The 22,837-nt window shown below is 42.7% G+C and overlaps 4 protein-coding genes across 4 annotated transcripts; 1 reads left to right on the forward strand and 3 right to left on the reverse strand.

Annotated features, from left to right (window-relative positions):
- Nucleotides 1–254: 254 nt before the first annotated feature.
- On the reverse strand, nt 255–4,197 carry LOC136432647 (cytochrome P450 2D3-like). The gene is made up of 3 exons (XM_066424072.1): nt 3,749–4,197; nt 2,297–3,247; nt 255–2,097 (listed from the first exon to the last, which is right to left on the reverse strand). Exons 1-3 carry the CDS (start codon nt 4,104–4,106, stop codon nt 1,919–1,921), a joined length of 1,488 nt encoding a protein of 495 aa, XP_066280169.1. The 5' UTR covers nt 4,107–4,197; the 3' UTR covers nt 255–1,918.
- Nucleotides 4,198–5,250: 1,053 nt separating this feature from the next.
- On the reverse strand, nt 5,251–7,778 carry LOC136432648 (cytochrome P450 2U1-like). Its single transcript, XM_066424073.1, has 3 exons — nt 7,355–7,778; nt 5,772–6,722; nt 5,251–5,657 (listed from the first exon to the last, which is right to left on the reverse strand). The coding sequence occupies exons 1-3, from the start codon at nt 7,734–7,736 to the stop codon at nt 5,479–5,481; spliced, it is 1,512 nt and encodes a 503-aa protein (XP_066280170.1). The 5' UTR covers nt 7,737–7,778; the 3' UTR covers nt 5,251–5,478.
- A 1,168-nt stretch (nt 7,779–8,946) lies between these two features.
- Nucleotides 8,947–14,430, forward strand: LOC136432649 (retinol dehydrogenase 12-like). The gene is made up of 7 exons (XM_066424074.1): nt 8,947–9,023; nt 9,671–9,783; nt 10,610–10,750; nt 11,420–11,611; nt 12,270–12,548; nt 12,861–13,077; nt 13,332–14,430. Exons 2-7 carry the CDS (start codon nt 9,702–9,704, stop codon nt 13,429–13,431), a joined length of 1,011 nt encoding a protein of 336 aa, XP_066280171.1. The 5' UTR covers nt 8,947–9,023; nt 9,671–9,701; the 3' UTR covers nt 13,432–14,430.
- A 2,265-nt stretch (nt 14,431–16,695) lies between these two features.
- On the reverse strand, nt 16,696–22,837 carry LOC136432650 (uncharacterized). Its single transcript, XM_066424076.1, has 5 exons — nt 22,384–22,837; nt 21,641–21,750; nt 21,366–21,425; nt 20,716–20,816; nt 16,696–20,507 (listed from the first exon to the last, which is right to left on the reverse strand). Exons 1-5 carry the CDS (start codon nt 22,705–22,707, stop codon nt 17,647–17,649), a joined length of 3,456 nt encoding a protein of 1,151 aa, XP_066280173.1. The 5' UTR covers nt 22,708–22,837; the 3' UTR covers nt 16,696–17,646.

Genomic DNA, 22,837 nt, shown 5'->3' on the forward strand with positions numbered 1-22,837 from the left:
CCTTGTTTTTTTCTTGCAATACTGAAACAAAGATCTTGTTTATGTACTATGTATATATTACATATTAATGCAGAATGTAGTTGTGATTGTCGTGAAACAAATTGTTGGACTTTGTAAGACTGCATTACATGTCACCGGAAGGGCTTTCTAAATAAAATTTGTAATAAATTTGAATTATTTTGGTGTTGGAGTCGGACCCACCTCCACGGCCACCATAGCTGAAATGAATGATGAAAATTTGAAGATTTTAAAAATGACTGAAAAATCTTTTTATTCATCTAGAATAGCTTTCAAACATCAATGTCATCTTTCACTTTAAGAAATATTCACAAATGATGGTAAAAATGGTAAATAATGGTAGAATTCTGTTAGCAATATTTAGAAACTATTAGAAGCATCATATTCCACACTATGAATACTTCCCAAGTTTTACACAACCGGGGAAATGAAATTGAAATGACAGTCGAAATATTTCCGAAGTATCAACTTTCTTAGACAAATACAATGTTATTGCAAATATTTGTATATGATGACAATGACAACCGTCTCGGTCACTTGGAATGGACAATGGTAGCTTCTGCATTTGTTGAAAAATTTAGAATAAAATAGCTGTGATTTAGACACTCAGACCCTGTTCTGATTTTGTGACTATGGGATTGGAGTGACATACCTGTATGCATAAGTGGTGCATTGTGGCTTGATAAGAGACAAACCCCCCAAAAACAAAGACCGCCATACCGCTTGGTGTCGAGTTTTACGTTTGTCCTCCTTGCAAATAATTTGAAGCAAGGCAAATGTATTTTGTGTAACATATATCGCGGCTAAGTCGGGTCAATACATTTGCCTTTTTGCAGACAAAGGTTCGATTTTTCGTTTGCATTGTTGCAATTGAGTTACTACAGACCATGTCTGAAATAGGACATACTTACGTACCACAGGAATGAAAGCATGAATGAATTTCGCCATTTTTAGATCAAAAATGAATATTTGGGCCCTCTGTGTCCCGTTATTCCATACACAACTTCAAAACCTTCTATTTTAGGCTTTTTGGGCGATATCTTGCCACTTCTGCCACTTCCAATACCATATATGGTGTTGGAAGTGGCAGCCCATCGGAGCACTACATTTCAAAATGCGAGGGCCTGATTGGCCAATTAGGCTAACCAATTTATCTTACATTTCTGGCTTAGGTGCCCTAGTATTTATACCAAATGTGGTTTTACACTGCCTAGGACATGTGCGCACAGGACTTTGTTCACACTTTTGACATACATTACTTCAGAATTATTCTTCTCGATCTTTGGCTATTTTCAGAATGCCCCAGTGCTTCTACTAGTGTAAGTTGGCTCACAAATGTATACAGCAAAAGATGGGCACTGCAGCGCGTTTATCAATGTACAACAGCTGCATGTTTGGTATTCTATGGAGGTCCTAGCATTTTGTACTCGTATGCCAATAGACACTTTGAAGGAGGTACAAAGGCCTAGCTACAAAAACTACGTCATCGCCACTGCTGATTGTTGAGCGGCAAACAATAGGGGTCAAAAGTATTCCAAATGTAACTATTGTTCACGTCAATTTTTGTACTTTGTGCTGATTATATTTATCTATTTATTGGTTTGGCTGTTTAGCACACACAGCCGGGGCTGACAGGGATAAGACAGTACATTGGAATTTTGACATGGACCGTATAACAAGCTATAACAATATTCTAAATATTCTAAGTGCGTGTATACAAAAACTATTATATAATCATAAAGAGGCAAGATAAATAAGAATATCAGGTTTCCAATGCAGCTTAGCAATCTGCCACATGAACAACTACTTACGCCTGACAACACCGTCAATGCAAGGGTTAGCTACACGACATGACAGAATCATCCTGCATTTCTGCACAGGACAGTGAGTGAACCTACGTCTATTCACGCCGAACGGCAATAAGCTCGAAAGACTCAGGACGAAGCGTTGCTCCCAAGATCCCATCAAAGTTGGGTCGAGCGCCCTCTGGCAACTTGAAGATGAACTGCTGTAACATGATGGTGAGGAATAGGAACAACTCCATCTTGGCTAGTTGTTCACCGAGACAAACTCGACGACCTGCAAAGGAATATTGCGTGCAAAAGTTTAATCCTTATTTTCTTACATGTTGATCTGTTATTTTTACATTTTACATTTCATCTGACAGAGACTGCTTTGACATGTTTAAGGGGTTACGAAGAACGTCTACATGAATTATGACAGGCAAGAACAAACGACAAACTGCAGCAAAGGACATTGTTCAATATGTCGGCGTTACCTGTAGAAAAGGGCATGAATGAATCGTGTGTCTGCAGTTGTCCGTTGTCGTCTAGAAACCTGCCTGGGTCGAACTTGTCGGGGTTGTCCCAGCAGCCGGGGTCCATGTGAAGGGACCACAGGTTGATGAGCACGTCCGTGCCCGCGGGGATGTCGTAGCCGAGCAGGGTGGTGTCCGAGGACGTGCAGTGCGGGACGGACAGAGGCACTACCGTGCGGATGCGCTGCATCTCCATGATGGTGGCTTCCGTGTAGGGCAGGTTGGGCTTGTCGCTGACGGCTGGAGGACGGTCCCGCCCCACTACTTCGTCCAGCTCGGCCTGAACCTTCATCTGTACGTCGGGATGCGTCATGAGGTACAGCAGACCCCAGCGTAAGGTGTTGGCAGTGGTCTCCGTGCCCGCCCCGAAGAGGTCTATCAGGAGATACATCAGGCTATGGTCGGGCAGCGAGTCCGGGTTGAGTTCCACGCTCTTGGTGAACGCGTCGATGATATTGTTGGGCTCGCCGGATGCGTTTCTGCTCTTTTGCTTCTCGATAATGTCCATCATACAGTCCTGGGTTCTAACAGTCAGATCCATCCATTCAGTGTACAACCCTCTCACCACCGGAAAGAAGCGGAGTACCGGGTAGATGTTGATGACGTGGGCGGTGATGAACAGGACCAAGGCCCGCTCCACAATTTCCATCAGACCGAGGAATGTTGGGTCTCCGTATTCAAACCTCTTCCCTATAGCCACGGAGCAGATAACGTTGGCCACAGCGTTGTGGAGAAGGTTTGTCAGGTCGAAAGGTTGATCTGTCTTATCTTTCAAAGCAGTGCAGAAGTGTTGACATTCCAGGGTAATTTTGTTCTCCATGACGCCCGTGCCCATACCACAGGAACGAAGAGTTGACGTGCTGAATCGCCGGAGAATCTTCCATTGAAGGCCGTACGGACGCATGGCTATACCTGTCATAGAAAAACACAATGAGGTGTTGGGTATCTGCAGTCACGTTCGAATTCTAACCCAATAGAACACACACACGTTTCACGAACCCCATTGCGGAGACTATGGAGGCACTAGGATATCGAAGGGGCAAACGAACTATAACTGAACTGTGCAAAGGTCCAGATCGATTGTGGTGTGCGAGATGTTTTTAAACAGTTGATTTCATGTACATGTACCTCATCCTGTACACAATCCAGGTAATAAGATATGCCAAGCAACTGTTAATCTATCAAGTTTATTGAGCAGACCACCTGAGGAAACACCAATAAGTGCATTACTACTCCTGGACGTTTTTCCCCAACCAAGGGGGAGTTGTCCAGCAAACCAACAAGAACAAGAACAATTGTTTTCTTGCGTAACTTTGCATATCATTTGACTATGTATCACCCCCCCTGAAAAAAAAATACATGACTGGTAGAGCCTTCTAAGAAAGTGTACTGCTGAGAGGGTGCGGAATCTACCATTGCGCTGATTATTGCAGTGCATCAGGAACAGGTCGGGTCTGCTGGAGAAGTGCTCGGCCTTCCTGACCAGGGCCTCCCTGATGGCGTCCTTCCCGCTGACCACCACGGCGTCCTGCAGACCCATCTTCACGCTGAAGACGTCCCCGTACGTCCCACGCCAGGCCGTCAGCTGGAGGTGGGCGTTCTGGGCGAGACTGGCGAGGTTCCCGAGGACGGGCCATCCCGGTGGGCCCGGCGGATAACCCGGTGGTTTACGGACTCTGACCCTAAAGACGAATTTTACAAATACAAGAAACGTCACAGCACCAACCAGCACTGCTGTGATGTTGTGGCCCGTCAGTAGTGGTTCAAACATTGTTAGCGGCCGAAAAACTGGCGTTTTCCAGAGATATTTTGGGGAATAAAACACTATGAGGAAAATGGAGGTGCACCCCACCCAAGCGGAGGTAACATTAGACTTTGTACAAAGGTCAACGTTCTATAGGGCAGACGTCATTGGAGCAGGCGTAGTGTGATCTCCAAGCAGATGTAAGGATCCGGCTCATTCTCGGTGTTTTGCACCCTTTTTTTCAACACTTAGTATTATTTTCTAGTACATAAATATTGTATTTTTAGCGACGCACTCAGGGGGCGAGCCCATTATTCAACTGCCCACCTTCTACTATAACCCCCTTACTCTGACGCCCCACGGGTGGGCGGAGTAGATAAATAACCATAATCACTGAGAACAAACACCTGGTAGCCCTGCCAGTGTCAGCTCAAAACGTGACTTTTGTTCGAAGGTCAAACTTTTGCATCGAAGCCGGCGCAGTGTTAACTTCGGCCCTTTTCAAAGATTTGTAAGCATTTGTTACACATATCCTACACCATTATGATGCTTTATGTTCTAAAGTCTCTATCATGCCAGTTAATGTTTCGAATATTTTCATGTACTAGAAAGAAGATGCACGATGTTTCCTATATGGCAGTTGAGTTTACGCTCAAATTCAAGACTTTACAAGGGCAACAAACTTTCTCACGTTAAACGCTTTTATGCTACAGTTTTACCGATGAAAAATGTAGTTCTCCCTTCTACTACTTTTAAATTATCTGGAAATATAGGTATTTTTTTCTGTTCGCCATTCAGCTGTGCAGTGGGAGTGCTTCAGCACCAAGGACAGGAATGTTCAAGGTGCATAAAACACAGGGAAATGAGAACGCTATCCACAATGTGTATGGATAAAATCCATGGCCAGAGGTTGATAGAAACCTTTTAATGGCAGACTGGAATTGTCTTAAGTATGGTGAGTAGTTTGAGGACATTTTACCTATGTACCGTTTGGCGCAGTAATCCAGAACACTTTCGCCATAACAAAAAAACAAAAAAATGTCAATCTCAAGTTTGCGAGGGAAAGACTGGCGTCAGTCTTGATGTGTTGTGATTCAAACATGTAACGTTACATATGCTACTATCTGACGTTGACAAGAAAATGTACACACAGGATGGACTTGAAACAAGATACAGTAACTGATATTTTGGCATCTCGCCACACTATTTATAATGGACAATCTGTAGGCTACGCAAACTGTGAGGTACACGACAACAATGTCAAAACTGTGCCATAAAGCGTTACCCAACGACAATAACAGTTGCTCATTTCAAGTTTTGTACTATACAATGATGTCGCAATATATGAGAAAGCAGTCACGGTTTAAAATACACCGTTCAGTACACTACGTTGTCACAGTCATTCACGTCGGACTGCGATCAGTTCGTACGGATGTGGACGGAGTGTTACTCCGAGGATACCGTCAAAGTTGGGTCGAGCGCCCTCTGGCAGCGTGAAGGTGAACTGCTGTAGCATGTTGGTGAGGAATAGGAACAACTCCATCTTGGCTAGTTGTTCACCGAGACAAACTCGACGACCTGCAAAGGAAAGACGTACAAAAGGTCAGTTTTTCTATTTTTCATTGGAACTTTAATTTTTTTAATTTCTGTTTCGAAAAGAGGAAGAAGTAGATATCTAGTTGTTAGCGTTACCTGTAGAGAAAGGCATGAATGAATCGTGTGTCTGCAGTTGTCCGCTGTCGTCTAGAAACCTGCCTGGGTCGAACTTGTCGGGGCTGTCCCAGCGGCTGGGGTCCATGTGAAGGGACCACAGGTTGATGAGCACGTCCGTGCCCGCGGGGATGTCGTAGCCGAGCAGGGTGGTGTCCGAGGACGTGCAGTGCGGGACGGACAGAGGCACTACCGTGCGGATGCGCTGCATCTCCATGATGGTGGCTTCCGTGTAGGGCAGGTTGGGCTTGCCGCTGACGGCTGGAGGACGGTCCCGCCCCACCACTTCGTCCAACTCGGCCTGAACCTTCGTCTGCACGTCGGGATGCGTCACGAGGTACAGCAGACCCCAGCGTAAGGTGTTAGCAGTCGTCTCCATCCCCGCCACAAACAGGTCTCCGAGCAGATGGGGAAGGCTGTCACCCGGCAAAGAGCCCGGGTCGTCCTCCAGCTTCGTTGTAAACGCTTCGATAATGTCACGTGCCTTCCCCTGTCTATCGCTGTCTTCGTGCTGAGCAATGAAGTCCTTGAAACACTTCAGACTCTCTTCTGAGAGATCCATCCACTCCTTAAACTGTCTCCCCACTATCGGGAGGAAGCGAAGCACGGGGTAGATGTTGAAGACGTGAGCGGTAAGGAACAGTTCCACGCCGCGTTCTGACATCTCCATCAGACGAAGGAACATGGGATCTCCGTACTCGAACCTCTTCCCCAGAGTCATGGAGCAGATGATGTTAGACACAGCGTTGTGCAGGAGGTGCATGAGGTCGAATGGCTGACCGGACTTTGTTTCCAGTTCGGTGCAGAAGTGGCGGCATTCCATGTCGATCTTTTCCTCGAGGATACCCGTGCCCATGCCGAAGGAACGGAGTGTTGACATGCTGAATCGCCGGAGAACTTTCCACTGATCGCCGTAGGGTGACATGACAAGCCCTGGACAGAAATGGTGAAGAATTTACATGATCGAGTCTGAAGATATGCCATTTAACAAACAGTAATATGTTCCAAAGTGATATGATACGTTTTGTCATAATTGACATTTGTCATATATTTGCATATTGAGGGAGGTGCTATGATTGGAATGTTTGAAGCTAAGCCTAATGAAAATTATGAATTCAAGTTTCGTTGATTATATAGCTCTTTAATATCTTATCCCTTCAATTAATACAATTTTAACCAAATATATGTACTACATGACATCTATGTTACTCATTGTCATATGTATCATATTTTATGCATTTTTGCGACGCATCATTGTCATTAGATACGTTTCCTCATGCATGTTCCTTTCTTTGTTACAGCCTGAACTAAATATTACATAAAATCCAACATTTGTAGCCCCCCCCCCCTCGCCAATGGTAGCTCCTATTATCTAACATCAACGTTAGATAGTGGGCAGCATTATAATGATATAAAAGGAATGTTTATAAAAGGATCAGAAAATTCCTAACGGTCATTCTTCATCTTAAGGAAATATCTTTAAAAATATGTAACATCCATCAACCATGTACCAGCTTCCGTGAGATGTATGGTCAATTAATAGATAATGGTTGTCATCAATTTACCGCTGTTCTGTTTGTTGAGGCGTATCAGGAACAGGTCGGGCCTGCTGGAGAAGTGCTCGGCCTTCCTGACCAGGGCCTCCCTGATCGCATCCTTCCCGCTGACCACCACGGCGTCCTGCAGACCCATCTTCACGCTGAAGACGTCCCCGTACGTCCCACGCCAGGCCGTCAGCTGGAGGTGGGCGTTCTGGGCGAGACTGGCGAGGTTCCCGAGGACGGGCCATCCCGGTGGGCCCGGCGGGAGAATTCTCCCTCCACTCCGCTCTCTTCTGAACCTCGAAACTAACGTTAAAGACGTGAGGAACGCCACAACAGCGATGAGCACTGCTGTGATGTTGTGGCCTGTCAACAGTGCCTGTGCTATGGGCAGGAGAACCGCCATGGCTGCTTGTATTGACCTCCTTTAGCTTGTGTAACCTATGGAAATCATGCATGAAAAGCTGCGCAGCGGGATTCAATTTCCTCCCCCATAGCCGTGCGCGCCCTGACGTCATCACAGCGGCGTCAGTAATGAATGAAGTAGTATCGTTGACACACAGTGATCTATATTCAGTAATTTGACTCTAGCAAGTTGGTAAATCTGTGGACACGTTTTTCCCTTTAAAAGCAAGTAGGCACACATCCTTCATACTGATAGTTTGTAATACAGATCTTTTTGTCTCGTATGGAAGAATCGCTGGGTAGTGAACAAGACTTGAAAAACTTGTCTAACCTGTACATAAAAAAACAACATGAATACTCATTAAAACTACAACAGTTCTACAGTTCGACAGCCAACTTTTCAAATGTGACTTAAAAGCTTGGCTTGTTCGTTAATTTGAAGACCAGATGAAACGGATGGTACCGGTGGTGATTTTTTTCTCAATAACTTTTATATTCAGTCCCGTATGAGATGCAGCAGATACTAAATTATAAAATGGACAGTTCTTTTCAACCAGAAAATGATAAAATGGCAGAATGATTTCATCCAGAAAATGTTTTACCCGATATATATATGTGGTACCTGATTGACGTCAATATATATATATATATATAATATATATTTATATATATATATATATATATATTCAATCTGGTTGAAATGAACTGTCCATTTTATCATTTAGTATCTGCTGCATCTCATACGGGACTGAATAACGTAACTATATATGAAAAAGTATTCTGCTGTAGTATCCAGGTTGGTTTGTCACCAATGGCGCAATTTAACTGTGAACGTTAACCAATGAAGATGTAAAACGACATTATGCTATAAGATTAAGGCATTCAGGTACTGAGGTAACAGCTTTTGTCATCAAATAATAATGCTTTATATACGAACCCTGCAACAAACAGTCGCTACGACTAGATTCGCGTCACGCTATCTCCCAGTGTAGATCAGTGTAGCTAGCTGAATTATAGACCATATTTAGACAGGCGTGTCCACAATCCTAAGTCGAAGCCAGGAACGTCGTGGCGTTTAAAAACACAATTGTGAAAAAAGATACACAAACATTCACAGCAAACGTATTAAGTACATTCAAGGAGGTTTGGTACATCCAAAGAAGCCTCCCTTTTAATAATCTCCTTGGTACATCCCAACCCATCCCACCCTTAATTCAATTGGTGCGGCCAATTGGAGTTGAAGGGTCAGAGTTCAGCTTGACCAGCGGACCACGAAAACACAGTGCAGGTAAGGGTCCTGGTACTGTTAAAATAGGTGGTTAAGAACATCACGAGAGCGTTTATGCTAGTAAAGTTGCTTGGTTCTGTTGCTTTAGAAAGTCTAACTAACGGGACCGCGGGGTGTAGGTTGAAATGATTATCGCCGTTTGTTTGCTTCGCAAAAATACTAAACCGACTTTATTCGAATATTCCAGAGTATTACACCAAGGCGTAAAACACCCGTTTTGTAGAGTAACTTGAAATGCAAGTTGCGTAAGACCAGGCAGTGAAGTTTGATACTGATATGGACCCCTACTCGTTAAGCGTTACGCGTTGCTTCTGTTGAATTTTTGTTGCAATGTCACTGCCTACCAATTTGTTAATATGTGGCCCATTAACCTTTTTTAGGTTTATAGCTGTGCCTCCTGGCGGAATTTCAACAAACTGCCATATTAGCAGGCCAGAAACATCTATAAAACATGAAATTTAAAAAAAAGCTGGTTGCCCAACTGCCAGAAAGAACAAAACCCCTTTTATTGTGACGAACCAAACGGCAAAATTTAAGTGTGGGTTGATATTATCTACAAAATCAAGCCTTAGGTGGGAAAAATCCTCTAGATCTGCGATGAACCCATGGAGTGATAAAACATTACTTTGTGTTACTCCATGTAATAGGTCCCAGTGAGGCAACAGACAGGTTTCAAACATGGCGTCAGACTACCTGAGTGGTGACCTGGTGGACTTTGTGTCTTCTCATCAAACTCTTATACTATCAGGTGTTGCAGCAGGTAAGATATAGTTAACAGGATTTGAAGATCATTCATTGACAAACGGTTAACATCTACTAAGTTAAACATAATTCCAACAGGGGACAAAATTCCGCCACCCTGAATGTCAAAGATACGCCCAAACAGATCTAAAACCCAACATCCCCCAGTATGTATAATGCACTCCTGTATATCTAAACTGTGCATACCTAGGAGTGCTGCACTAGAGATCTCTGAAGTCACACCCACTGTTTTTCATTTTCAAAGTGGCAGATTAATGTTAATGGAGGTTAATTGTTGTTTCAATCTATTGTAATGCCTTCGTCTGTCACTTCAAATGAATGTTGGTACTAAAAAGGTTCACACAATTATGTGATGTTCTTAAACCAGGGAGGTTTCAAAGCAGTCCAATTTGACTTATGTCTTAGGTATTAGATTTAGATACTTTGTCCTTTTTCTTGTACATACATTGAGATCTCATAAGCTTCAGTAGCTGCATCTATTGTCTGATTGTCACATCGATATTTTGTCACAATAATATTTTCCTTCCTCCAGACTTGGGTATCAAATTTCTATATGATTTAGTACATTTAATCTTATGTGACATTTTCTTCCCTCATGACCTCAATGAAAAGCGGCCTGCGTGCCGATTGAAGCTCATCATGAATAAAAAAATGTTCAAACAAACAAATAATATACATATATGTATGATTCAGTACATTTCATCTTGTGGGATAGGAGATCATGACTTACAAGATAGAGCTGCGATAATTGTATTTAGACTACAGGGGAAGGTACATGTGGAAGGAAACTGTAAGTTGAATTTTTACATTATGGCGTAATCCAGGTGTCTCCCTGTATGCTGTTCGGAAGTACTTTGGCGGGGGCGTGTGTTACAGCAAGGCAAGGCTGGACGGGAAGACAGCCATCGTCACAGGCTCAAATACTGGACTGGGCAAGGAGACAGCACGGGATCTGGCCAGGAGAGGTACATAGACACAGATACATGACACTGTTTCTGACATGAGAATGGACAAATAGTTTTTGGCATGTATGTCTGTGTGTTTACATGTATATATACGGTATGTCTGTGTGTGTTTCTAGATTTTGTAGTCATCATAACTAAAGAACCTTTGGATTAAGATTACGATATTTAGTATGTAGTAGGTCTTGGCAAGACGAAGGTCAAGGTTGATTTTGGGCCCCCTGGACCTGGTATGTGACCTTGGTACCGTTTTTGTATCTTTGTCCTGGACGTGCTACAGTCTAATTATTGTGATCTTTATATCTAGCATATATGTATGCACCAAATGTTATTTATAAATCCACCACCATATTGGTATACATATTTGTATAAATTTTAAAGAAAATCTTAGCTTGTGTTTTCCAAACATCTAGAGATTTCCCGATCGATGCTTTCAAATACCCCCCATTGACTTTCTTAATTGAATTTACAAATATGTTCTGAAATGCAAATTGGGTACACTGATATGGAGGACATATTTGTTGCCATATCACACAAGTTGTTTTTTGGTTGTCTTTTCTGCTGTCCGTACCGGACAGGTCTTTGCACCAACCAGTTTACTGGCATGCCTGCATGGTAAGACTTTTTCTAACATCAGCATCAAAATAACAAACGTAATTGCCAATATTTCAGGTGCCCGGGTGATCCTTGCCTGTAGAGATGTGACCAAAGCTGAGGCTGCTGCTGACGACATTCGTAAGACTACTGGAAACGGAAACGTTGTCGTTCAAAAGTTGGATCTGGCTTCTCTGGCCTCCGTCAGGGAGTTTGCAGCTGGAATCAACAAGAAAGAAGGCCGCATGGACCTTCTCATAAACAATGCAGGTAGTCTACTGAAATTTGTTCATTTGAGATGTTGCTTTCAATGAAAAACTGAATGGCAAACATAATATGAGGGTTATGCCCTTCTTGTATTTCTAATTCAACATTTTTGTACCCTCTCTAATTCAACAGTACTCGTTGTCAGAAAATTATCCGTGAAGCATAGTTGATACCTTTAATTCTACACGTTATTTATCATCCCAAATTCATTGTTAAGCATTATTGAGAAATTCTTTGTAACGCGAAGTCAAACCCCAGAAAGTGATAATAGAGTGTTCAGTTGTGTCTGTTTGCAGACTAGTTTTGTCAGGCACCTAATCATGATTAGAATGGAACAATCGGCTACCCCATTTAGGCCGGAATGTTTTTGGTCCACTCACACCGGGGCATGCCCCTGCTCTTTTTCGAAAGATGTGGTGGGTTCTTTTACGTGCTCAAGGTGTGACTCTTCTCAAACATGGGACCTCCATTTAACGTCCTATCCGAGGGACGTGTTACATGTAACCTACCTAGGGTTACCTTATATAGAATCTAATATCCACCTCTTTTTGCACACTTGAACTGCTTTCCACTTTAAGTATAGTAAAAGGAAAAGTGCAACAAGTAAACTGTCATTATCTATTTACCCTTTTCACATGCAGATATTTCATACACCTTACAGGAATCATGATGTGTCCACAATGGAAGACAGAAGACGGTTTCGAGATGCAGTTCGGCACGAACCACCTGGGTCACTTCCTCCTCACCAACCTGCTGCTGGACCTGCTGAAGAAGTCCGCGCCAAGCCGGGTCGTGACGGTGTCTTCTACAGGACACCAGTTTGGGAAGATGCATTTTGATGACCTGAACTTGGAAAATGGGTACGAACCCATGAAGGCGTACGGTCAGAGCAAGCTGGCCAACATCCTCTTCACCAGGGAGCTGGCAAAGAGACTGGAAGGTAAACAGAAACTAAGATTTTTTTTATTGGCGACACCTCAGGAGCAGAGCCTGTGGAGTATTTCATACTGTTGTAATCTGGTCTGCAAGAGTTAAGAATATAAAGCAGGAATGTATGAATTTTTCATACTGTTGTTAGAAATAGTAACTAAAGGGACTTCCCTGGTGTCCTACTCTTGTTTTCTTATGTTGCTGTTTATCCAATACTGTACTATAAATCTTGAAATGTTTGTAGTGATTGTATTTTTGCAGTTTTGACACGAAAAGTCACCAAAAGTCATTATCATTAATTTGATACTTCTTCCACTCATAGGAACAGGAGTGACCTGTTATTCGGTCCATCCGGGCGGCGTGCGATCGGACCTGAGCAGGTACATGCCCCAAACCTACGGACTATGGCTGACCCTGATAAAACCATTCATCATTCCGTTTATGTTAGTCTTCGGGAAGAGTAATGAGCAGGGTGCACAGACCTCCCTCCACTGTGCACTTCAGGAGGGCCTGGAGTCCAAGTCTGGTCTGTACTTCAGGTGAGAAGGCAAGTTTTTGTCTTGGGCCTCTCAGTAACTAGGGTACTGTGGAATACATTTTTGGCAACACCTCAGTAGTGGAGCCTTTTATTGCTGTGTTCACTTTGTGATGTTCACCCTTATTGTTAGTGGATCGTTTGTTCCCTTAAATCTTGCACATATTCAATCCCCATATCTGTGTCATGCCTGTCTCTGATATGCCTCTGTATGTTACATGTCAAAATGACGTACGATTGTTTTCGTTCTCTTGACAGCGACTGTGCGGAGAAAGACCCAAGTCCAGCAGGCCAGGACGATGAGGCGGCCAAGAGGCTGTGGGAGGTCAGCGAGGAGATGGTGGGACTCAAACAGTGATGACCAACAACAATGACATAATGACAGAAGACAAAGTCACTAAAGGCCAATATTGTGTGAGGGCACACTTCTAGGATTATTCTTTATTCAAACTTCAGGTTAGCCAGGATGCCAGCCATTTTAGCTTAAGTACAGTCTCTCATTGACTTCCCTGGGAAGGAACCAAGAGAGTGTACTTCAGTATCCAGGCTAACTTGAGGTGGAACAATCATTGCTAGTCTGATAATCTAACTTGGTCCAAGACAAAGGTTAGGTCATGGAAAAATAATAAAGAAACTTAAGGGGTGACATGAACAAAGACAAAGCCTTTGACTTCTTGCAGCATCTTGCTCTCATTCTGCAACTAGTGTGTGTTTAATTTGGGACAAACAGCTCATTTGCTACAAAACATCTCTACCACTTTCAGAAGAGACAACTGTAGAACCATAATCTTTGGGTAAGGGATGTCCTTCTCAGCTCGAACACCACAGAACTTATTTAACCTGGAGACTCACACTGTGACAGACTCAATAAAGTTTCCAGTGTTGTCAAGATTGTGATTGCAGTGTAAGCATGTTGTTTTGTTTGAGGACTATTTACCCCACATATCTAACCATAGTACAGCATACCAGCTGTGAGACTACATTGCAGCTTTTTACCATTGAGTGAGAAAATAGTGATGTATATGTACATATAGCCAGGATGATGTGTGTTCATTCAGAGAGTGACTAAATTATTATGCAGAGAAAGTTTCTATTAACAGATGAAGAGTGAACTATGAAAATATTTAATTGAATTGTAAATTGTTTTGAAATAAGTCTGCTATTTCTCTCAATATCATAATGGATTAGCTATCAGGAATGTGACCAAAAGTTGGATACAATTGTGTTTATGTGTAATACACGATTTTAATATTCACTCTTTGGTAGATACTACAAAATATTACAATATCACATGTAGCAGTGATTCAAAGTCTGGACATAGAAATTCAATCACAAATAAATTTACACAAAATCTGAACACTTGGGTATTTTTTTCTTTTCTTTGAGCGAATGTAGCAAGATATGGGAAATTGTGCATTGTGTATATACAGTCAAACCTGTATTAGCGGTCACCTTTGCATAGCGGCCACCTGCTCATAGTGGTCACTTTTTGTCGGTCCCTTGGATTTTTCCCATTGACATAAGCATTAAGAATTAGGCTATAGCGGCCACCTGTCCAACGCGGTCGCGGCCAGACGATTTTCGGTCCCGCGAGTACAGTAACACTGCCGATAACGGTCAATGTGCGCCGGTGGAAGCTGCATCGCCACCGCACGCCAGGTTCAAAATCTTCATTTTTTCACGCAGTTATCAAGTTTATGTGAACTCAACTTGACAGGATAATAATAAAGAAAACAAGAATGCTTCGATGTCGGCCCAATATTTCCGTTTTCCCCGGGAATTCATCGGAAAATGTGCCCAAACACGATTTTCAAAATGGCGGAGCAGTATAAAGGTCATCGGAAGACACCACTGTTGCGGAGGTATAGTGTGTTAAATTTATTTTGCTGCAAACTATCACTGAGGATAATAACTTAACCAAAAGCTTCAAAATAGATATGAATAACATTAATATGATGTAAAATTTGGGCTGTTGCAATTTTCTGAAAAGAAATAAGCCCTCAACAGAGCGACCATATTAGCATAATGGTAGAAGCCGATCATGACAAGCGAACAACAACAGACCAAAAACCTCCTTGAACAGACTAAGGAAAATTGTCGCCACGATTTTATGTTTGAAAACGGTCGAAAACGAACAGTAAGTGGCAACTGAGCAACATATATTTTGTTCTTAACTAACTAGGTGGCATTTTGCTGCGAATGACTTTGTTTCATATGATTAAAACTCGTTGGTGGCGCGTGTGCCGGCAGACCAAGGACATTAATGTCCTTGGGCAGACGAAGCAGTCGCGAAGGATCAAGAGTAGAGTATAGCGATGCTGGTCTGTTCAGACATGAAGCTCGAGTAAGCCATGGATTTTGGAGTTGGCAGATACAATAATTCTTTTTTCAAGCCCATAAGAGAAGTAAAAGAACAACAATCGAATTTCTAAAATGTGCCTTACCTATGTAATGTTTACATGTGTACTGTACGGTGAATAAATGTATCTCAGTGGGTACTGAAAACATGTGTCACTCGTGGTCAATTAATCAACATTTTCTCCATAGCGGCCACCTGTCCTTAGCGGCCAGTTTTGGCCAGTCCCTTGAGTGACCGCTATAGACAGGTTTGACTGTATTTGATAATCATAATCAGCGATGCTGTTCATTTGATTTACCAGCAGCAAATATAGCATTGATAGAAAGGTGACCCAACATCAAATTAAATAAATGTGATGTCATATACATGGTAAAATGAACAGGTAATAACATAATTCATGTTACTAACAGTGAAGAATTAACAAATAGTTATAAAATGAACTTGGTCTTAAAGACCCCAGTAAAACTATATAAATACGGGATAATGTAAACTATAGCCTTCAGTATGCGCCTGGCAGCCGTACAGTGCACATCAGTGGAGGCCTGGCTGAGAAAGTTTACCATGTACAAGTTACTCTTCAAGTCATGTTTGAAATCTACAGACAACAGATAAGAAATTGAAGTATGGCTACACATAAAGAAGTTAGCTTGAAGAACAGTCAGCCAAGAAATAAAGGAATAACAACACTGGCTTACGATTTAGTTTGAGACATTGGCTAGCAGTTATATGTACTGTTCTACAGAGCCCTATTCTATGCTGGTTACAACAACAAGAAGACGCAAAAAATCCCAAGTCATATTTCTAGACACACAACTACCTAGGCTAATGTTGGGAAGACATTGGAAATTTATATCCATTTAGACACTCTAACACAACGTTGACAAGGTCGATTTGAAAGTTTGAAAATTTGAACAAGGTTCACTTCACCCAAACTGAAAGTAGTAGATAGCATTGTCTTGATTATCCGAGGGATCTTATCTGATTGAAACTTCCTTGGATTATGTGACTTTTTGATAGATATCTGGGCCATTCTGCATGGTTTGATACTGTTCATAGAAAAACCAGTACAGAAAAAAGTTTGAATTCTCTGACAGTTATTATGATAATCTGTCCCTGCTATTGTCCCAGGCTGGCAGACATCTAATCCTTTTATGAATTTATGTGGTTATGGGGGATTAATCCAGCCCTCAACCTGCTGGGCGGCTCACAGTAGGAGCACTCCCTTTACGACTTCCCCAGGGCAAGGTTTTGGTTCCTTTAATACATTAGGATGAAAGTTGACACATCAGAGAAGTACAATTCAAAGCAAAGTAACTTAGCTGCATGTACATGTATAACAAAAATATTTCATCAGATCTAGATATCAAATACGAAATAATGGATATCAATCACATGACTACTCGGACTGAATCTTAATCGTAAATAATTATAGAAATGCCTGACTCAGTCTTTTTTTTTTACATGAAGGAGCTGTCCCATCCTAGAGTTTTTTCAAAGACAACTTTCTTTGTATTGCATACCTAGTAAACCGCCTCATGGCGTAACATATCAGGTTTGTACTGAAGAGTACAAGCTGCATATTCGGACAGAATTACTTGATCCACTCAAACCGGGAAGAACCCCTACTCCTTTCGATAAGCGTGGTTGGTTCTTTTACGTGCTCGAGGTGTGGCTCTCCTCAAACACGGGACCTACATTTAACGTCCTATCCGAGGGACGTCCCTAACCGTACTCATTTTCACCTGAGTGAAGTGAGGACATTCGTGTTAAGTGCCTTTCCCAAGGGCACAACGTCAATGGAACAAGTCGGGCCCGGATTCTAACCCAGGACCACTCAGTTCTGGACCAAACACCCTGTCACTGCGCCACCGTGACGTCACGAGAGTACTTGAGGATGTTCACTCGGTCCAGTTAAGTATCTGCTGTAAGGTGTAAAAACTACATTCTTATATTAACCTCAGCATGCTGTCATAGAGATTGCTACAGAGCACTCGAAATACTCTGGGACCGGTTTTTTGCACTCTTTTACAATTCTTGTGGTCTTGACTTCATTTCATAGTAATCCAGTTTTGTGAACTACACTACAAAGGCTATTGCCGGTTAGTGAACCAGCAATATCTTTATTGTACTAATCATTTTTCAAGATCTCTCCATCTAAGGTCTCCATCAACGGTGGTAAGTGATTTGGTAATGGCAAGATGTGCGGTGTTATCCCTATGGGGTGACTTTACTTGCGGCTTGTGCCTGTTCGAAGTAGCTCATTGCTTTCATATGATCACCGATTACACTCCAAGATGATGCCAGGCTTTTGAGTAACGCCACGATATTCGGATGTGCCATGTTGTCTCTATAGATAACTTTCGTAATCGTTAATGACCTTTCATAATAGCTGATTGCTCTGTGCTCTTTGCCAATTGCACTGCAACACAATCCCAGGCAATGAAGTGACTTTGCAATGTCCGGATGTGCATTGCTAGATCCAAAGATAGCTTCCCTCATCTTAAGTGCCTGTTCGAAGTAGCTTATTGCTTTCGTAGGATCATCGATTAAACATGATCCCAGATTGTGAAGTGACATGGCAATGTCTGGATGTGGCGTACTGTCTCCATAGATAGTTTTCCTCATCGTGAGTGACTGTTGGCAGTACTCAATAGCTTTCTCTTGATTGCCGTGTTTACTCCAACACATTCCCAGGTTGAGAAGTGACCGGGCAATGTCTGGCATGTCTGGATGGGCTTCTCCGTGGATAGTTTTCAACATTGTTAATGACCGTTCAAGGTAGTCAATTGCTTTCTCATGATCACCGAGTTCCCTCCATGCTGATCCCAGGTTGCTAAGTGCCATGGCGATGCCAGGATGTGCCGTGTTGTCTCCATAGATAGCTTTCATCATCTTCAAGGCATTTTCCCAGTATATGATTGCTCCATTGTGGTCACCCGATTCAAGACAACATATCCCCAGGTTGTTGAATGCCCCGGCAATGTCCAGATGTGGTTTGTTACTTCCAACAAGAGTTTTTGTCATCGCGAGGAACTGTTCGTAGTAGCTAATTGCTCGTTTACGATCGCCGAGTTTACGCCAAGATGATCCCAAAGTGTTCAAGCATCCAGCAGCAACGTCATGTGCCACGTCTTCATAGACAGCTTTTATCATTGCCAGAGCCTGTTCGCAGTAACTGATTGCTTTCTTGTAATCACCTAGATTTTTGTGAGCTAATCCCAGTTGGTACAATGACTTAGCAGTATCAGGATGTGCGCTGCTTCCATGTACTTTTATATTCAACGTTTGTGCCTGCTGGTAGTAGCTAATTGCTTTCTTCTGATCCCCCATTTCGGCCCAAGACCATCCCAAATTGTGAAGTATCTTTGCACGTTTTTCCACGTTGCTACCTGCATCTCTTAGAGCTGCTTCTAAATGGTGGATGGCTTTATCAAAAAGGAGAAGGGTTCCAGCTATTCGGCCCATACATTCATTCGAGGTATCAAAAATGGCTGTTTCAAACACCCTTCTTGGTTGGAACCGTGACTTTCCAGCTTGGATTAAATCTGGCATACACATCCTTAAAGGAACAGCCCTGCAGTAGTATCTAAAAAGAATCTTTGTGTCAGGAATGTGGAATGCTGACTTCAGGGTAGCATCGTGGGTCTTTGTTTGATAATCTATCTTGGCAAGAGGAGACATACTGTCCGTTTGTCCCCCGTTGGCCATGTATGTTCTCAGTCGGAGCTCTGCTGATATGCTGGTCAGTACTGTGAGATGAGCGGCGTCCTCTTTGTGGATCCATCCTGCTTCCTTCATTTCATTGATTACGTTCCACGTACTAGCTAACAATGTGATGTTACAATACAGAGCTAGCAGTTCTATTGCTATGCCAGGGAAGCGATAGATTTCTTTCTTGACATTTAGCAGTTGCCCTGTTGGCTCAAAGGCAGGGATCTGCCCAATTTTCTCTATGTCTTTCCGAGAGATCTTTAACAGTTGCCCTGTACCAGGCTCAAAGGTAGGATCTTGGCCCATCATTTCCAACATTGAATTCATAAAAAAGATAACCAGATGTTGGGACTGGCAATGCGAAAGGAGATCATCTGTGATGGATTCCATCAGTATCTTCCTATACTGGTTCACCAGTTCTTCGTCCCCCGCTAGGAAAACGAAACGCCTGAGCATGTCTGACAGATGGTACCCTTCTGACAGGGAAATCTCGAGCTGCTGAAACTTCGTCATCTCTGCAGGGGTCTGGATGAGGCTGACGGGAGGTCTGGTCTTAGTCTTGTCTCTTCCAAATGGAGTCTTACTAGCCCATGGCATGAAGCCGTCGAAAGCAAACCCATGAGGTGTGACAGAGTCGTAGAACCAGTTATTCTCTCGGTCCTCTGATTGGAAATCGTTGAGTGACGGGATGGCCATGGCTGGGAGGATGGTCTCTCCGAGGTTGATGACCTTCAAGTGTAGGTAGTGAGTGAGATTGGTGAAGTACCGCCGTGTGTCTTCATTGTCCTTGCCGTCCTCAATCAGAATGGCGAACTCCAGGTCAGAATAGGGTGTGACTAGTTCTGTTGCCTGTGAGCCTAACCCGACGAAAGCGTGCTTACATGGAGGAGGACCTATAGTACTGATACATTCGTCAACAAGATCCTGGATAAACATTTGTCTATCCTTGGCGATGGTCTTGCACAAAGCTTTGACTGCTTCAGCTCGCTTAGCCTCGACTGTTACCATGGCGGGGTCATCCTCATCATATTGGTATGGGTTTTCTTGCTGGTCGATGGCGTCTAGTTGTGACTTCACATGGACACGCATGTCCTCCAATCGCTTCTGATGACGTATGGCTGAATCAGACGGACTCGGTTCACTGTCCACATTTGCTGTGTGTAAAAGAAATGATTGCTCTGTGTTCTGTAGACTTTTCATCACTTTGTGTTCATTTGCCTTCGTTCTGGCCATGGCTGCATTGTACAGGGCTGCTGCCTGTGTGAATTTCCTACCTTCTTTTGTTCTTTTACCTGTTTGAACGTACACATCGCCTAGTCTGCTCAGACAGTCAGCCTCCCTTGGTCGATCGGGTTCGTTTCGATCTGCATGTGCAAATTTAGGAAAAAACATTGAATTTGAAGTACATTTGTTATTAACGTTTTGTCAACCAATCAATCATATCTTCATGAAAATATATATGTTCTGAGGTTAAGGTTAATGGAATTCAAGTATATGGCGTATGACAAGGATACACGGCCATGGAGGATCCTGGAATGTGATTAGAAAATAAAAAAAAATAAAAAGACGCACCGTGAATCAGTTTCAGTGCAGACGCAAACTTCCGTTCTGCGAGGTCCAGTTTCCCATCAGTCAATGCGCGGTCTCCTGTGGTCAGGTGTTCCTCGTACGACCTAAAAACAATGGAGATAATTTTACGAGCATTTCGGTATATTTTGTCAGGCCATCTAACAATTCTAATAACCAAATGCAAAAATGTTGTTAGTACTAATCTAGAACTAGAACACGGGAAAGGGCCAGAGAACATCACTGTCACCAGTTGAAGATACTGCAACTTATGCAATGTACATTTTTATATGTAAACACAACTAACATAACATGAAAGATTCAAGGGAAATAAACGAACAAAACATGGATTCAAACAAGGAGGTTCAATCAAAGCTTGCTTCAAATGATGTAAACAGCTAATCTGTTTCATCCATTGCTCCATATGCCTGAATTTCCCACCCAACTAAAACAATGTGTACTTTAAAGGAACATATGACGTTCTATTTAGGATTAAACGCCTAGTCCCGGGCTGCTTAGCAATTTATTAAGAACGTCATATTGCCTAGGTACTAATATGCAACACAAGCTGTGCACTTCTTTCCCACATTTTCTGGGTATCAACGGAAGTATGTGTACACGTCCTCTACCAACAGTACAGAGCTAAATACACAAACCGGTAGTCTGGAGTAGTATGACGTGGTGTCTGGCTTGCGATGTATGCAGCACTCGACGTTCTATGGGTGGATAGGGTAGTTTTAGTACAGTGAGTACTATAAACATTATAATAAACAATAAACATTAGATTATTGTTTGTATTCCCCAAAGCATTTGTTGAAATGTTTTCTTTTAACTTGTTTCTATCACACCTATCTGTATGAGCATACAAATGTTCTTATCAACCATTTAGGTCTGTCGTCAGTTAAACAAATATCAGCACTCCTATGCTCACCCGAACTGTTGACACGTTGTGCCAGCGATGGCGTCAGAGCTTCTTGACGTGCCCGGCAAGTCCCGTGATAGGTGGTGACTTCGGTTTAGCTGTCCACTGTGCTTTGGACTCTTGAATAATTCCAATCAAGAGGAACACATGAAAGTTAATTATGTCAATTAATCATCAACCCTATCGATACCTATAAAAATCACAAAAAACGTCTTTCTTTCCTCGTTTATCCTCGTTTACACAGACACCTATGCAATTCCAAAACAAGCTGCTAGAGGGCTCAAACCCATGTCACTTCTTCCCGTGCATCTACCACTCCAATTTCATCTTGAGATAATAAAAAATACAGAAACCGGATAAAATCTTATCATTTTGAGGTCTATTCAAGACCTACCAACATACCAAATATCAAGACAATCCATCCAGGCCTTCTGGAGATATCATGTTCACAGGCACACCCACACCCACAAATGCTCCCGAAAACATAACCTTGTTGGCGAAGGTAATACTAGTAACTTGCCAAGGTTCACTCTTCTGACCAACTATTTACCCATATATTGCCAGATTCTACTATCCGTAAACCCTCAGGACGTCCTGGTGTGGTCTAAGATGATACTTTGCTCATAACAATTACAAAGTAAAGAACACAACCTTAACGTTTTGGGCCCTAACATAATACACATTTGTTACCATCAATCAGTGGCTACCAGTACTATAGTATTCTTCTGATTACAAACATGAGAAAACATCACCTTATTTCCAGTCTTCCCCATGCCTTGTCTGATTCTTGCCGTGTACAATAAGCGTTGAATGAGTGCCACTGTGCCCTGGACCCCCTCACACCGTGCCAGTGCAGTGTTGTACAGAGCAGTGGCCTTGGTCAAACATGTTGTTTGTCTAGTTTCTGTTCCTCTTTTCAGGTACACGTCACCGAGGCTTTTGATTGCTTCCACTTCTAACATCTTGTCCTCGTTTACAATACCTTCTATCATCAACTTGGTGTACTCAATCAGTAAAGCGTCCTTGTTATAGTCGGCAGTTACCGTAAGATCCAAGTGTGCGAACTTCTCTGCCATTCGGGCAAGCGAGGGCTCTTTGCTAACAGAGGATATAGATCCCTTCTCTGCTCGTACACGTAGTTTCTCTACATACAAGTTACGATATTCGAGACTTTCCCTTATACCCGCGTCTTCACAGCGGAGCAGT

This window comes from Branchiostoma lanceolatum, chromosome 4 (genome assembly GCF_035083965.1).
Source record: "Branchiostoma lanceolatum isolate klBraLanc5 chromosome 4, klBraLanc5.hap2, whole genome shotgun sequence".
Taxonomy (NCBI): domain Eukaryota; kingdom Metazoa; phylum Chordata; class Leptocardii; order Amphioxiformes; family Branchiostomatidae; genus Branchiostoma; species Branchiostoma lanceolatum.

Bases quoted from the DNA above. Each gene is read 5' to 3' on its own strand.
- LOC136432647 (XM_066424072.1), bottom strand. From the start codon at position 4,106: ATGTTTGAACCACTACTGACGGGCCACAACATCACAGCAGTGCTGGTT. The intron at 3,248-3,748 runs GTAGATTCCGCA...TTTCTATGACAG, and splicing joins CTGCAATAATCAGCGCAATG to GTATAGCCATGCGTCCGTAC. The intron at 2,098-2,296 runs GTAACGCCGACA...ATTCCTTTGCAG, and splicing joins ATTCATGCCCTTTTCTACAG to GTCGTCGAGTTTGTCTCGGT.
- LOC136432648 (XM_066424073.1), bottom strand. From the start codon at position 7,736: ATGGCGGTTCTCCTGCCCATAGCACAGGCACTGTTGACAGGCCACAAC. The intron at 6,723-7,354 runs GTAAATTGATGA...ATTTCTGTCCAG, and splicing joins CCTCAACAAACAGAACAGCG to GGCTTGTCATGTCACCCTAC. The intron at 5,658-5,771 runs GTAACGCTAACA...TTTCCTTTGCAG, and splicing joins ATTCATGCCTTTCTCTACAG to GTCGTCGAGTTTGTCTCGGT.
- LOC136432649 (XM_066424074.1), top strand. From the start codon at position 9,702: ATGGCGTCAGACTACCTGAGTGGTGACCTGGTGGACTTTGTGTCTTCT. The intron at 9,784-10,609 runs GTAAGATATAGT...GGCGTAATCCAG, and splicing joins ACTATCAGGTGTTGCAGCAG to GTGTCTCCCTGTATGCTGTT. The intron at 11,612-12,269 runs GTAGTCTACTGA...TACACCTTACAG, and splicing joins CCTTCTCATAAACAATGCAG to GAATCATGATGTGTCCACAA.
- LOC136432650 (XM_066424076.1), bottom strand. From the start codon at position 22,707: ATGGCAGAGAAGTTCGCACACTTGGATCTTACGGTAACTGCCGACTAT. The intron at 21,426-21,640 runs GTGAGCATAGGA...ATCCACCCATAG, and splicing joins ACAACGTGTCAACAGTTCGG to AACGTCGAGTGCTGCATACA. The intron at 20,817-21,365 runs GTTTGTGTATTT...CATTGTTTTTAG, and splicing joins CATACTACTCCAGACTACCG to GTCGTACGAGGAACACCTGA.